Source organism: Ictalurus punctatus, chromosome 7 (assembly GCF_001660625.3).
Source record: "Ictalurus punctatus breed USDA103 chromosome 7, Coco_2.0, whole genome shotgun sequence".
Lineage (NCBI taxonomy): Eukaryota > Metazoa > Chordata > Actinopteri > Siluriformes > Ictaluridae > Ictalurus > Ictalurus punctatus.
Window position 1 is genome coordinate 24478368 of NC_030422.2, and position 14493 is coordinate 24492860.

The 14493-nt window shown below is 37.7% G+C and overlaps 2 protein-coding genes and 1 pseudogene across 2 annotated transcripts in view; all 3 read right to left on the minus strand.

Annotated features, from left to right (window-relative positions):
• Positions 1-14372, minus strand: part of LOC108261975 (myelin-oligodendrocyte glycoprotein-like) — a 44847-nt gene extending 30475 nt beyond the window's left edge. The window contains exons 1-3 of the mRNA XM_053681943.1: positions 14013-14372; positions 13395-13748; positions 12280-12312 (exon numbers count right to left, since the gene is read on the minus strand). Coding sequence (XP_053537918.1) covers positions 12280-12312; positions 13395-13748; positions 14013-14097 — 472 coding nt within the window. The 5' untranslated portion in view covers positions 14098-14372. The remainder of the gene's footprint in view (positions 1-12279; positions 12313-13394; positions 13749-14012) is intronic.
• On the minus strand, positions 4127-8396 carry LOC108267944 (GMP reductase 2-like; annotated as a pseudogene).
• Positions 8281-14493, minus strand: part of LOC128633123 (myelin-oligodendrocyte glycoprotein) — a 73283-nt gene continuing 67070 nt past the window's right edge. The window contains exon 5 of the mRNA XM_053681946.1: positions 8281-8405. Within this exon, the coding sequence (XP_053537921.1) occupies positions 8398-8405 (8 nt within the window). The 3' untranslated portion in view covers positions 8281-8397. The remainder of the gene's footprint in view (positions 8406-14493) is intronic.

A 14493-nucleotide genomic window follows, 5' to 3' on the forward strand; every position in this document is an offset into this window, starting at 1 on the left:
CGTTTCTAACTTCGATAACATTTGAAGGGAATGACTTACAGTCATATAACCAACTGTAAAGTTTTCATCTAGGTGTCAATAATATCAAAAATCTAAAAGCTGTGTGTTATAGCAGACACCTAGCTGAACACTTTACAGTTGGTTATGTGACTGTACATCATTACCTTTGATGTAAATGCTATTGAGCTTTAAATTATATTTTATGTATGGGCCCATTCGGTAGTGAAATTCATATAAAATTTACATGTGATTTAATAGTTTATTTTATTAAATATCAAAAATCTAAAAGGTGGACATTATAGCAGACACCTATTCAAACATTTTACAGTTGGTTATATGACTGTAAATCATTCCCTTCAAATGCTATTGAAGTTAGAAACGTGTATAACAATGTTGTATGTAACTTTAGAGACGGTCCCTTAATTTACGCATATCTGCAAATATCGAATGTCCAATGTCAAGCTAATTTTATGCCAGTTCTGTTGAATAATGCTTGCCTGCCTTGGGATATAAGGGGTTGTGAAGACAATTTGGCCAGAGGGCCAGGATTGCCGGGGGAGGGGTATTCCAGAGAAGGAACTCTAGAACTACAGTTCCCAGCAGGCTCCTCGCTGTATCAGGCACATGACCACCTGCACCTGAATCACGCCATGTTAATGTGTATATAGCTACAGGTTGCACTGCACACCTTGTCTTACGTTTGTCTTTCTTTGTCGTTATCTCTGTTGCTTTGTTCAGGTCTTTGGTTTATGTTTAGTCTTTGCCTTAGTGTTGTAACAAGTTCTGTAGCTTTAGATTTGTGTTTCATTTGTATTCATAACAGAGTAATTTCTGCACTTGTATCCATCTCCGCCTCTAAATCGTGACAACCTGGAAATATTTGTAGAGCATGATGGGTTAAGCCATGGCCTCAGTGTATCATGTGGCTGAACAAACCCATGGGTCTGGTGTGCTTTATTGTTTACAATAAAGATGATGCTTTATCTGTCATTTTATATACACTCCCTAATGCTCCTTCACTCCCCTCATGGTGTGGAGCAGCAGCTCATTTGTATTCAGAGAGACACACGAACACAGCGTGTTTTGCTTCCACCCAAAAAGGGGCATTTACAGCATAGAATAATAAATGCGGGGTATTTTGAGCTGAAACTTCAGACACATTCTGAGGACACCTGAGACTTATATTAAATCTTGTAAAAAGGGGCATAATAGGTCTCCTTTAAATTTGCAGATGACGGCGGTGGAAGAAGTGAACCTGTTTTTTTCAAGTGAAGAAGTTGATCAATGTCACCATCTCCCCTGCAGACGGCGCTGCGACGTGCACTGAAGGCCGGAGGGCGCGCGTGTGCACGAGCCAGAGCGCTCACGCGTGCTCTCCGATTATGGGGCGATGGTGACTTTGTTTACTATGGACACGTGCTTGTTTTGATTCTGCTCTGTCACCTCCCTGTGTTATTGTTTCCGGCTGTCTGTGTTCATGCTTAATTATGTGAGTTATTTAAACCTCTCGTGTTTCTGTCCACCTCGTAAAGTATTATGTTTTACTAACTAAGCATAAGTAAGTTTAAGTATCAGTATATGTATCTGTTAGCTAGCTTGATGTTTAAGCGGTCGTGTTCTCGTGTCCTGTTCTTGTTGTTTCATGCCTCGAATCTTGTTCCATGTTTAGACCGCGTACCTCGTTTTATGTTTATTGACCTTGTGTTCCAGTAATAAAGATTTTGATCTGCACTTGCTTCTGCTCCAGTCTCGTTTCGTAACAATCAGAAGTTGAAACATTGGTCCGTTTTTATAGTTACAATTTATTTTTAAATGATGGTGTTCTTGCTCATTTTTATCTATGAAAATGTTTTATTATTTTTTTTTATAAAATGATAATTACTGTTTTTAATGTCCTGAGATTCATGGCTTGTTATTGGATGACTCAGAATCAACAGAAACATGGATTGTGTGCTGATTATTCATTTATACAGACTGATTTAACTTATTTATGATTAATGATGCATCAATGTATGAATATTAAAATGAAAAGATGAAAATTGAGGTTAAGAGAACATTAGAGGAACATTAAAAGAACATTATGGGACCATTACGAGAGTGTTATGGGAACATTCTTCAAACCTAAAAACAATGTTCGATTTCTGTAAAAAAAAAAAAAAAAAAAAAAAAACTTTCCTGACTATCCAAAAACAAACCTTAAATTACGTTCTGGGAACCAAACATTGTTAGCTGGGTAATTTATTACTCTTCAACCTGAAGTATGCACACCTGCTTTTTTCCATGTTGATTGCTATTGGCTGTTTGCTGCAAACATCTGGTATTTATGTGCACGCACATGCTGAGTAAACACTGATTCAGGGTTAAAACCTGGGTTGATTGAGAAAGTTGATAACCAGTGTCATAAAACCTGTTAACTATAATCAATCCGGGTTGGATTAGTTTGGTTTTGTCAACTCAAAACATACTCTGCAACTCTGAGTTTGTTCAACATGCTTCGTGAAACAGGCCTCAGGGTTCAGTTAAAGAGTTACACACCAAGAGGATTTGAAATAAGCTCTCTCAAAAACAAATTTTATATACAAACAGTAAGAGTGAGAAAGAGGGTTTTTTCCATACCTGACTGAGATTGCATAAAGTTGTAGAGAATCAGGAGAGTCACAGAAATAATCTTAATCCCTGAAAGACAGTTTAGCGTTATTCCTTCAGTCTGTTTCACAACATTTTACAGATGACACTTGTTTTAGCACGATTTAACACATCGCTTCTATAAAAAAGTCAAAATGCTCACTCATTTTAAGAGGAATATTTTCTCAGTAAGAAGAGGATAAAAGTAAACACGCTTTGGCCCAAAATTCTGGTTTTCAGTTGGTGTACTTTGGTTTGTGTTCATTTGTGAGACACACCTTTTTTATAACGAAACATAAGTGAGGTTGTGTCTTTGAAGCGCTTAATTAAGGTTCAAGCTGCAACAGCACATGGGTGATATTTCTATCTGCAGACTACTGTAACAGCGAGTGCTCTGGCATCAGGTAAAATTTTTATATCTGCTACCAAGTGTAGAAGTAAAATCACCTCGGATCTAGTACAGTGGAAATGCATGTTCATGTTATATTATATATTATAAAAATATATTGAATGTATGTATTTAATATTTGCACATTATGTTTACTAAGCCAAAGCAAGAACAGCACAGGAATTACATTTACATTTACATTTATTCACTTAGCAGACGCTTTTTTTTACGCGACTTACAAATGAGAAAGATACAAGCAAAGTTATTTTGAATGCTTATATAGAATTAATGCTTCATGGGCCGTTTCATGTGGACCACGATGCTTTGGGTATTAAATGGGCTTCACACTCATGATTCTATTATGTGAAATGCAATAAATGAACCCAACTGAACCAATGTTTGTTTGTTATTTAAACCCCTCGTGTATCTATGTATGTCACGAAGTATTGAGTGTTATCACTGTACCGAGCGTTTGTACCCTGTTCCTCGTTTTGTTTCATGGTCTTTGATCTTGTTTCTTGTTACATGCTTTTGCCTTGCCTAGTTTATGCCCGTTTGCAGATCACCTGACCCACTACCTGTTTCTGACCACGCTTTTGTTTCACGATTTGGATTTGTCTGCCTGCCTCTCTTTAATAAAGCTCTTATCTGCCATTGCATCGGTCCTAACCTCCATTACCTGACACACACTTCATACAACCATAATAAACATAAACCAACAACAAGATCATTGCAGTACCAAGATGACAGTCGTCTGCTTTATTCATCAGTGCATAGAGGATATTTATAAGACATTATTTTTATTAAATCAAGTGGAATCGTAACAATTGCTGTCTGAGTTTTGGTCCAGTTTGGGGTTTTATATATGATCTTGAATATTTCCTGGAGAATTAAATTTAAGAAACACTACTAGTAAAGATAAAATTATTCAAATTATAAAAGTCTTTATATGTAGTCTAAGCAGGTGAATTTCTCTTAGCCTTGCCAGCCACAACCATAACACTGCTGCAGGAAAAGCTGAGGTTTGCCACTGTGTGTATTTGTGTGTGAATGTCAGGTGACTACTACAGAATGATTACAAAAGCCGTGCAAATTCCAAACCTTTGCAGGAATCTGACCTAATGCAGTAAATCTGTCAGACCACACCAGCACTCATGAGCAACAGCGATGTGTTAGTCGTTGTTTCCAAACACAGTGTTGAGTTGCTGAGTCACTCTAATGAAGGTGGTACGGCGACTCAGCTCCTTCAGCTTCGCAGCTCCCACGTAGGTGCAAGTGGAGCGAACACCACCCAGTACGTCCTTCACAGTGACCTCCACTGGCCCTTTATAGGACACCTCCACTGTCTTACCCTCAGACGCCCTGCATCCATGAAAGAGAGAGAGAGAGAGAGAGAGAGAGAGAGAGAGAGAGAGAGAGTGTTGTGTGAGTTTTTTTTTTTTTTTAAACTGCTCTCGCTGAAAATCATTTCCAGGGACTGGTACCCAAGACAACAGGAATAATAGAATATATCTGTACTACATGCTGCCTGATATCCTGTCTGATAACATTACACAAGTTAAAACATGGTGTAATGACTTACATCCTGATTTTTCTTTCCTGTACTCAGTACTCTGCCAGTCTTTCTCTCACCTGTACTCTGCTACTCCTCCTGCGTGCTTCTTCATGGCCGTATCGGAGCTCATGCCGTAGAACAGTTTAGAACAGTTACTTTTTGCCGTTTTTCTCAATGGTCTGACCCCCACTCTCAGAGTGACCTGCCAACATTCCACCTAGCATCACGAAGTCCGCTCCCGCACCTGTCCATCACACAACACAGTCAATCAATCAAATATAGTTCAGAATATTAGACACATGGAGCACAAAATCCATGAAAATAGGTAGGGAAATGTAACTGGTATTTCTTCTTGGCTTTGTTCATTCTGAAAAGTTGTCACAAGTTGCTTTTGTAGCCTCCCATTCTATACTCTTACTTTCATTTGGCATTTGAGAGGGCAGTTGTGTGCCACATTCATAGTGGTCCAGAGCACCCTGTTCTTTAACCACAGTCTACAGTAAGCTGATAATGCACCAGTGCTCTGATTTAGGGCAAGTCTAAATTTGTAAACCGATTTATCCAGTTTCAACAGCCTAGAGACAGAAGATGAGCATCCATCAAATTCCACTGTTTGCATGCCAACCTCAGCATTTTCCAAGACCTTTTCCCCTCTTTGGTTATAGATGTAAAACAATACTGTGATGGTGTTGGGTCACACTAATCACTACCTTGTGATTTCTTTGGGGGTTTCTGAATGTAGAGCTAGCCACACAGCTTTCATCTGGAGAATGCTGATATGCTGTTAAAGTTCACAGCTTACTTCGCCACACTTAGATCTTTGATCTAAACCCGTACATATACTCTCCTACACCTGCTGGGTGGCATCTCTTGTAACAATCGCCCTTTATGCACATAGGACACCCAAATTCATGCCCCAAAAGAGGAAACTTCATCTAACAAAGCCTCAAGTAGTGAACACGTTCTCTTGTCTTCATCACTAACACATGTGTTCGTGTCATGACTGAAAAGTAGGAGTTAGCACCATGGTCTTACCTAGACAAACAAAGCCTGTGCATGGCGGCCTGCCCACTTGAAATTCCTCAGATGCAGCCATAATCACACATGTTCTGACATCTCCACTAGAGGAATTGGAGCTAAGCCCAGTATCTAGGGATGGGCATTATTCAATAATATTCTATTTGAACAATTGAGCTCATAAAATATGTTTGTTTATTTGTTTATTTAAATGAAGTTTAATGAGAAAGACGTGATTTTTCTTAATCATTAAGATTTTGTCACCATTTAAGAACAAGTTTATAATTAGCTGATATCCACAACAAGCTTTTTTTTTTTTTAATCTGAAAGCCCTAATAAACACTTGGATGTCGTGTTTATATTGTTTCACATGTTCTTGTTGAGAAAAACAAGCATAGAGTATCCCCATGTTCGGGTGAAAGTCAGCTCCTTGGTCTGTTAACAATTAGGCCGGCTGTGGAGAAAATGTGCTTTGCCAGCACAGATGTTGCAGAGACACAGAGTTAATGGCCTGCTAAACAGCCAAGTTTGTTGAAGCAGCACTTTGTACTTTCTGTCCAATCGAACATGGTGCTGTAGTGGACTTTTACACACAACCTTCCAAGACATGTATAAAGGCAAATCTATAGATAGTGTTCTCAAGTCTTTCTGAAGCGTTAGGATGCAGAAGTTAGTTTGTAGAACACAAAATCTATCCCCTGTTTACAGTAATATTTTTAACAGTAGCATTCTGAGATAAAATTATTTTAATAACAGCAAGCAAAATGCTAGTACTGTGTAATTTTTGCACCACAGATTGCACCATAATCCAGAGCAGTGAAACATACCAAAAGCCTTAGAGACATCACCAGGACAGGTACATCCTCCATCCTGGGTGAGAAACCATAAAGAAAACAATTCAAATCTAGCAAGAACATCTGCTCTCCCACAAATGCCTTGGTTCACTAATGTGGACTAAGCAGATAACTGTAGCTCACAGAGATGATGTGTCCACCCAGGCCATGTGCAGCATCAGCACACTCGATTACAGCACTCAGCTGAGGGTAGCCCACTCCTGTCTTCTTACGGGTTGTACACACTGAGCCTACACAGAAAAAAACAGCATATATGATGTACGTCAGATAAATTTGATACGTTATAAATTATAAATGCCAGATAAACTAAACATACATAATAAATGAAAACACACAGATACCAGTGTATGATGATTACATGACGTTAAGCAAAGCTGTTCAACCCAAAAACCACTTGTTCTAGCGTCATAAGAATTAACGTTATGATTGTGTGTTGTCACCTGGACCGATGCCCACTTTAATGATGTCAGCTCCAGCGAGAATCAGCTCCTCCACCATCTCTCCCGTGACCACGTTTCCAGCCTTGACAGAAGTTTACAACTATGCTTACAACAATCCCACTGTCTTATCAACCACACAAGTACACTCTACTTCACTATCTGTCTGTATAAACAATGTGCTGTGTTTGCCAGACAGGGTGAACCACTGACCATGATGGTGTGTGAAGGGAACTTCTGCCTCACGTCCTTGACAAAATGCACAAAGTGCTCCGAATATCCATTCGCTACGTCGACACAAACGTACTGTATCTGAGGCACAGCTGCCAAAATAGCAGCGAGCCTCTCGAAATCATTCTCGCCTGTTCCAGTGCTGACCGCCATGCTCTGAAGACAGAGAGCGAGAGAGACACAGACAGAAAGAGAGAAAGTGACCTTCAGAGCAGGATTACAGTGCAATCATTACTAAGTAAGGAATAAAACATGACGAGGTGGTGTGATGAGGCCCACTTCAAAACTGAATTACTTTTATCTTCCTGAAGTTTTCCACTGACACCACATCCCAAAGTGTTTTATTCCTTTTATATCACAGGAATTTTCTCTGTTTATTATAAATCTGTTTACTGTTGAACTTCCATACAAGTCCACCATACAAGTCCCTGTGAATGAGCTGTTACTATAGAAATGATAATGATGACAAATCATACTTGACATAATACAGAAATAAACTACAGCATTGTACGCAAAGAAGCCAAACCTGATTTCCATTTTTTTTTTTTACCTCTAGGAATTCTGGGCGCTTCGCTACAAACTCTTTCCAGTCGTCTACGCAGTAATGTTTGTGGACGGCAGTGAAAAGTGAGAACTGGAGCAAAACAGTGGATTAGTTAACCTTCTTATAGAAGTTCATGAGATTAAGTCTGCTTTAACCCAGAGCAAATAAATTACTTTCTGTAACAACAATGATCTTATTGTACAGCGTTGAAGTCAAACATTGTAGGTTATACACAGGAAGTGTGTTAACACTCGTACCGAATGCAGTGCCACGGCCATCTCAAAGGTTCCAACCGTGTCCATGTTAGCAGCGATGATGGGAATACCTCTGTAACTGCCTTTTGAGTTTCGGAAAGTAAAGCTGCGCATCAGATCCACCTAACAAACAAGAGTATAAAAGAAAGAAGATGGAGAATGTGAGAGAGAGAAAGGCTTCATCATCGTATGATGAAAAATCTATCTTTTGAAAATCAGCCATTGTAAATGCATGTATAATTTGGATTATTAAGGCAATATGCTATTTCAAATCGACATTAATTAAACAGACACCCTTGTACCTCACTACGGGACTTGAGCGTGCTGCGTTTGGGACGGAGCAGCACATCCTTGAAGTCGAGTTTGATGTCGTTCTCGATGCGAGGCATGGCTGCTGTTACTGTATCTGTGTGTGTGAAAACAGTATCTCTGCTCTGTGTAGCAGTGTGTCCTTTGTGCCTCCTATTTGTTTAAACAGATAGGAAAACTGTCTCACGCTCCTGCTGGAAAGAATGAGAAGTGGAAATGTATCATGTTTCGAACATGTCAGAAAGCAAAGAGGCTAAAGCTTCCTGTCCATTCAAAAATAAATTCTTTGAAATGTTTATAATGTTTCATATTGGGATGTGTGAAAATATCCTCACGATGCACTCTATATACACTACCGGTCAAAAGATTGGGACACTCAACTGAAATGTTTCTCATGATCTTAAAAAACTTTTGATCTGAAGGTCTGGTCTGGTCTGCAGCCAATAAGTGTCCAGTGTAGGTGGGAACTCCTTTAATACTGTTTAAAAAGCATTTCAGAGGGATTCCTCAAGAAATCAGCTGAGAAAATGCCAAGAATACATTTCTGGAAATTCTAGGCAAAAAGGGTGTTTACTTTGAAGATGCTAAAATACAATATTATTATTTATTTGTCTCTGGGATTTTTTAAAATCACAAGATAATTCCCATAGTTACATTTATGTTACTCCAGAGTCCTGATGACTTTATTATTATTAAACTAAAATGTGGAGGAAAAAAAAATAAAAATAAAGAATGAGTGTGTGTAAATTTTTGACCGGTAGTGTATGTATCATGAAATTGAGCTTTCCTGAGGTTTTGCAAACAAAACAGCGGAGCCATATTACAAAAAATAAAATAAATAAATAAATAAATAAAAAAAACAACTGGTACAAAATTACAATTTCAACTCTGTAACAGCATTTCTCAGAGAGCTGCATCATTCTGTTAATAAACTGCAATATTAATATACACAGTATCATCATCGTGTAATAACTAGCTTGTGGTGTCTGACAGTCACACCAAATTTTGGTGTAAACATAAAATCCTCACTACAAAAGCTATGTCTAGGAGTGTGTTCTTGTACCTTAGAAGTCCTCCAGAAACTCTCTTACACTTCAGCTGTGGGAAAGAAAGAGAGGTGGAAATAAACTTAATTCAGTGTAAAATTACAGCATTTCTGCAGCAGTCACAAAGCAGCGTTACAGAAATCTGGAGGTAGATTTAGATGATCCCTGTTGCATTTAGTGAAGTTAAACCCCATACATCATGTCAAGTATTATGTCAGATACCAAAGATAAAACGTTTGAATGATGCAAAAACAAATTCTTAAAAGTGTCCTATAATATTTAAGCTTTGGCTGGACTTTCATTCAAAACATTCTCACAACTGGAGCACTGGGAATTTCTGATGTTAACACGTGTCATTGTAGAGTAATATAACAGTTCATTTAATGTCATGTAAACGCGATTGTTATCACACGCTTTTCGTTTTTCTAGTGTACAGCAATGGTTTTATGGATAAATATATTGATACGAACCTTGTGTCTCTTAATAATTCTAAGTCTTAACTCTAGTCTGACCGTGTGAAATTCGCTACCTCCACCTGAATTGATTTGACCCAAGGAGCTGGGCTGAGGAGTTAACCCAATTAAATGACCGCAAAGGCTCAACCCAGTGTTTGGGTAGAAAAAAACCCCAGTGCAAGGGTAACTTGCTAAAGTTTCATATAACTAAATATTCAATATTCATTCAGATAACTAAAGATTCATGTCCATGATCACCGGGCTTTCGTGCACAAATACCCTTTTACAACCATACGGCTATATCTTCAGATACCTGTCCATGATGGTATGGGTTTCATGTTTGAAAAATATTATTGTCATGAAATGCTTGTTTCACTTAAATAAGCTCAAAGCCGTACTGACTTTACATCAATTCTATCATGTGTCCTATCATGCCAGACTAAAAACTGCGGTGGAACTTTAGTTCTGTTTAACCTCAGTATTGTTTCCACTGCTGTTGCCCCATTATAAAACACAAACTCAATGCTTTCATTCTCACCTTTATTTACACAGAAAGAGCAAAGTTGACAGTTTGAAGACCTAGTTAACTTATCATTTACAGGATTAAAAAACAAAACACAAAACAGTCATTACCGATATGACTGTTTTGTCCTTTATCTTACATCGCTGATCCTGGGAATTTCCGCGCAAAAAAAGTTCTGCACATGTTTGATGACCTGTAATTGTTTTGTAAGGATGCGTCTTCACCACACCTCCAGAAACACCCATTTTACATCGCAGTACTGAAAGCCCTGGAATTTAGTGAATGTCCATCAAATGCACAGAGTGAGGATGGAGAGGAAGCAGTCAGGTGGAGCAGAGAGGAAAAGGGCACACAAAAGGAAAACCCTCTAAAACAAAGAAGCAGCAAAATGTAGAAAAATTACTGACCTGTTCAGGGCTTCAAGTGCAGCTCAGTCTCATCTGTAAATACTGTAGCATTGTGTTCCCTAACTTAGCTAATCAAGTTTTAACCGCAGTTTCACTACTAGCAAACATTAGCACTATTACTATTGACACCCTAAATATGTTAAAGAATAGCATTATCTACTGTATAGTTATTTTAAAAAAAGTAATTTAGCAGACAAATATCCAAATTTATGTACAATACATTTAGGGAGCCCTCCATGTTTTAATTTTAAAAGTTGAACTTACAAATACAGCCAGGGCAAACAACAGCAACAACAACAAAAAAATAAAAGATATAGAAAATTATGTCTGCCCATATGTGTGGTTGAAAAAAAAAAAAACAAAAAAAAAAAAAAACATTTTTTCTCCTATTTTTCACAACAAGGTGTAGAGAGTAGACCTGGCACTAGCTCTGGTGCAGTGGTCACACTTCAGGGTCAACCTGAGATGACAGACAGAGGTAAAAGACGAGAAATTAAATATGCTTTAATAATATCTGTATAAAATGTAGTATGGTTAAAGCTCAGTATTTTATGTATTTTTAAGTCTCAAAGAAACATATTGCTGTAATGCGATGCTTTAAATTTAACTAAAATAAATTTTGATTCTGTGTTCACAAATGAGGTTAAATATAATATATTAATATATGACAGGATACAATGAAACCATGGTTATGAGTTTTATTGATTTTTTTTTAGTTAAGCAGTACATGATACTACCTACTTTGCAGGTAGGAACTAAATGTTGTTACATGTGCACCATACAATTAATTTGAGGATCCATTTGAGCCATCATTTGGATTTACCATGTCATTTACATTTATGGCATTTGGCAGATGCCCTTATCCAGAGCGGCTTACATTTATCTCATTCATACAGCTGAGCAGTTGAGGGTTAGTTAAGGGACTTGCTCAAGGGCCCAACAGTGGCAGCTTGACGGTGCTAGGATTTCAACTCATGACCTTCCAGTCAGTAGTACAACCACGTCTTAACCACTGAGCTACGTCATACCTAATTTACATAAAGTTGAGGAAATCTCAAGTCACATGTTGCTTGTTGTGCTGTCACTGATATTGAAATCATCTGTGTCATGTGTGTACATAGAACGTATAGAACGTGAACGGTCGCCTGTCACTCTCTAGTGTGAACGTATCTTTACAGTTAACAAGGCAGCTCTAACGGAGAAGAAATTTCAGAAACTGGCGTGTGGTAAAGATGACACACTGACAGCACCACATTTAAAGTCACTGAGCTCTTTAGTCCATTCTACTGCCAGTGTTTGTCTCTGGAGATTGTACAGCTATGTGCTTGATTTTATTCACCTGTTAGAAATGAGTGTGACTGAAACATCTGAACTCAGTAATTAGGAGGGGTGTCCACATACTTTTGGTAATGTAGTGTAGATTAGAGCTAATGCCATATGTAAAGATTCATCAGTAATTTATGTGTATTTACTGTAATTCCTTTCAGACCACACACAAAGACACCTTGCATTTCTTTTTATGTCTACACCGTGTATACAGTGCTTTATTATCTTACATTTTAACAAGGTGATATTGTCTCCTCCAATTAAATATGCAGTATAATTTTAAAAGCACAAAAAAAATTAATTCTCACCTGCGTATTCCTTCACTATCCAAAGCTCTGAGGCTAAAAGATAACAGATTAAATAGTTTTGAGTATTGTGTGTAAATTCTATAGAAATAAAAGAATAAATAGATTAATCAGTGTAATATAGTGAAGTAAATGAACACAAATCAGATTGCAGTTATGAAATGTAATTGTCCTCTGATGTTATTTGTTTGTTAAATGATTGAGCACACTTCACAAAGTGGCACATGATGTTACAGGTCAGTTATGAGTGATATAGAAAACAAGTAATTTACAGTATTGTGAGTGATGTGTTTGTAAAAAAAAAAAAGTGTACTCACACACGAGATTAATCCCTCCTGAGTGATCATAACTCTCCATCGTGATCACCGGGTGGCTTCCCAGAATGACAGTAATCATCAACAACAGGTATTACAAGGTATTATCTCCTGATACATGACAGTGGTAGAAGCCATAGATGACTATATATTCTTTTTAAATTTTATCCACTTAAGCCTGTTTCTAGATATTTTTATTCATCTCAAGCTTAAAACGTTCTCATTCTATTGACAGATAATTTTACTATTTTCAAGTGTTTATTAATAGAAAGAAGCGAACTTATCTGCCAGTAGATAACCTTTTATAACCTTTTAAAGATTGAAGAGTAAACATGTCTAGAAATTGGCTTCTTTGTTGTTTGCAGTGTCTCTTTGGAGTCTGTAATGACAGAATGTTATGGCGCTGAGTCTGTTAACGAATCCTGGCATTATTTGATTGTTTCTCCCTGCTTTAACACACCCTGTTCAACCCAGGCAGGGCTGTAAATTAGCTGATATCTGAATCAGGTGTGTTAGGAGCAGGGAAAACTGTAGGATGTGCAGGACAGGATACTCAAGGACTAGACTTGGGAACCTGTGGTCTATTGCTTAAAGACCCTTTATCTATAAGTGACAAAATCCATAAATGGTCAGCTGTAATGCAGAGATTAGATTATGAATTATCATGCATTCAAACTTTTATAAGAAGAAAAGTACTTTTCATTTCAGTGTTGTAAACAAATTTCCACCACATGCAAAATAAATCTAAAAATTGTTCTGAACTGAGTTCAGGGAATAAACTTTGAACAGAGCAATAGATCTTACCTTCGACAGTGACATGAACAGTGATGTCATCATACCATGAGTTTTCCTCCTCAACAAGACACTTGTATTCTCCTTCATCGGAGACTCGGAGAGATGAGAGTTTGAGTGAAGCGTTGCCTTTCTGTAGCTCCTGTTTAAATAGTGAAGTTCTTCCTCTGTAGGACTCTGCCTGCTTTTCATCTCTGTCTTCATGATCTTTATAGAGATGCACTAATGAGTCTTCTAAATCTAGTCTGAACCACTCCACTCTCATGTGCACAGCGCTGGTGTTGGGTTTTATAAAACAGGGAAGAACCAGATCTTCACCAGCTATGGCAACAAGAGGAGCTTCTGGACCAACCACCTCTAATCGCTCTGTATTGTGAAAAAAGACATCAGATATATTACATTATAATACCGTGTATCTGTAATAATTATACACAAATCTAACATGGCTAGAATATGTGAAGATTTATTTACACAAATCAAACATTTGTTTAGTAGAAAACATAAAATACATGAAAACTAATAAAGGTGAACATTAATAAAAAATATGTACATAGAGCAAGAGTATACACACGCACACACATACACACACACACACACACACACACACACACACACATGGTGGATTTATACCTGCTTGAGATTCCATAAAGCTGAAGAGAAGCAGTAGAGACATACACAGGAACATCATCCCTGTTCTGTAATTGTTACAGTACATTTCACAAACTAGATGCCATATAAAGCTCTTCTCATTAAATTCACTTGTGTATCATACAACATGCTGCTACATATTTAACATAAAGTATTAAAGCCCTTTCTCGCTACCATCAAGGTTTAAATCCACATTCCTCTCACTTTGTCCAGGGGTAGGGAAATCTCCCCCCCCCCTCCCTCTCTCTCACACACACACGAAACACACAGTTTAAAAAGTAAACAAAATTATGTACTTGCAGTGGACTTAAAAGTATAAAAATATAAAGAATAAAAATAATAATAAATAAAATACAGTGGTTTTGAAACAGGATGACTGTATAGAAGAAGAATTCTGAAACACACACACACACACACACACACACACACACACACACACACACACAGGTCTTCTATTCTGTCA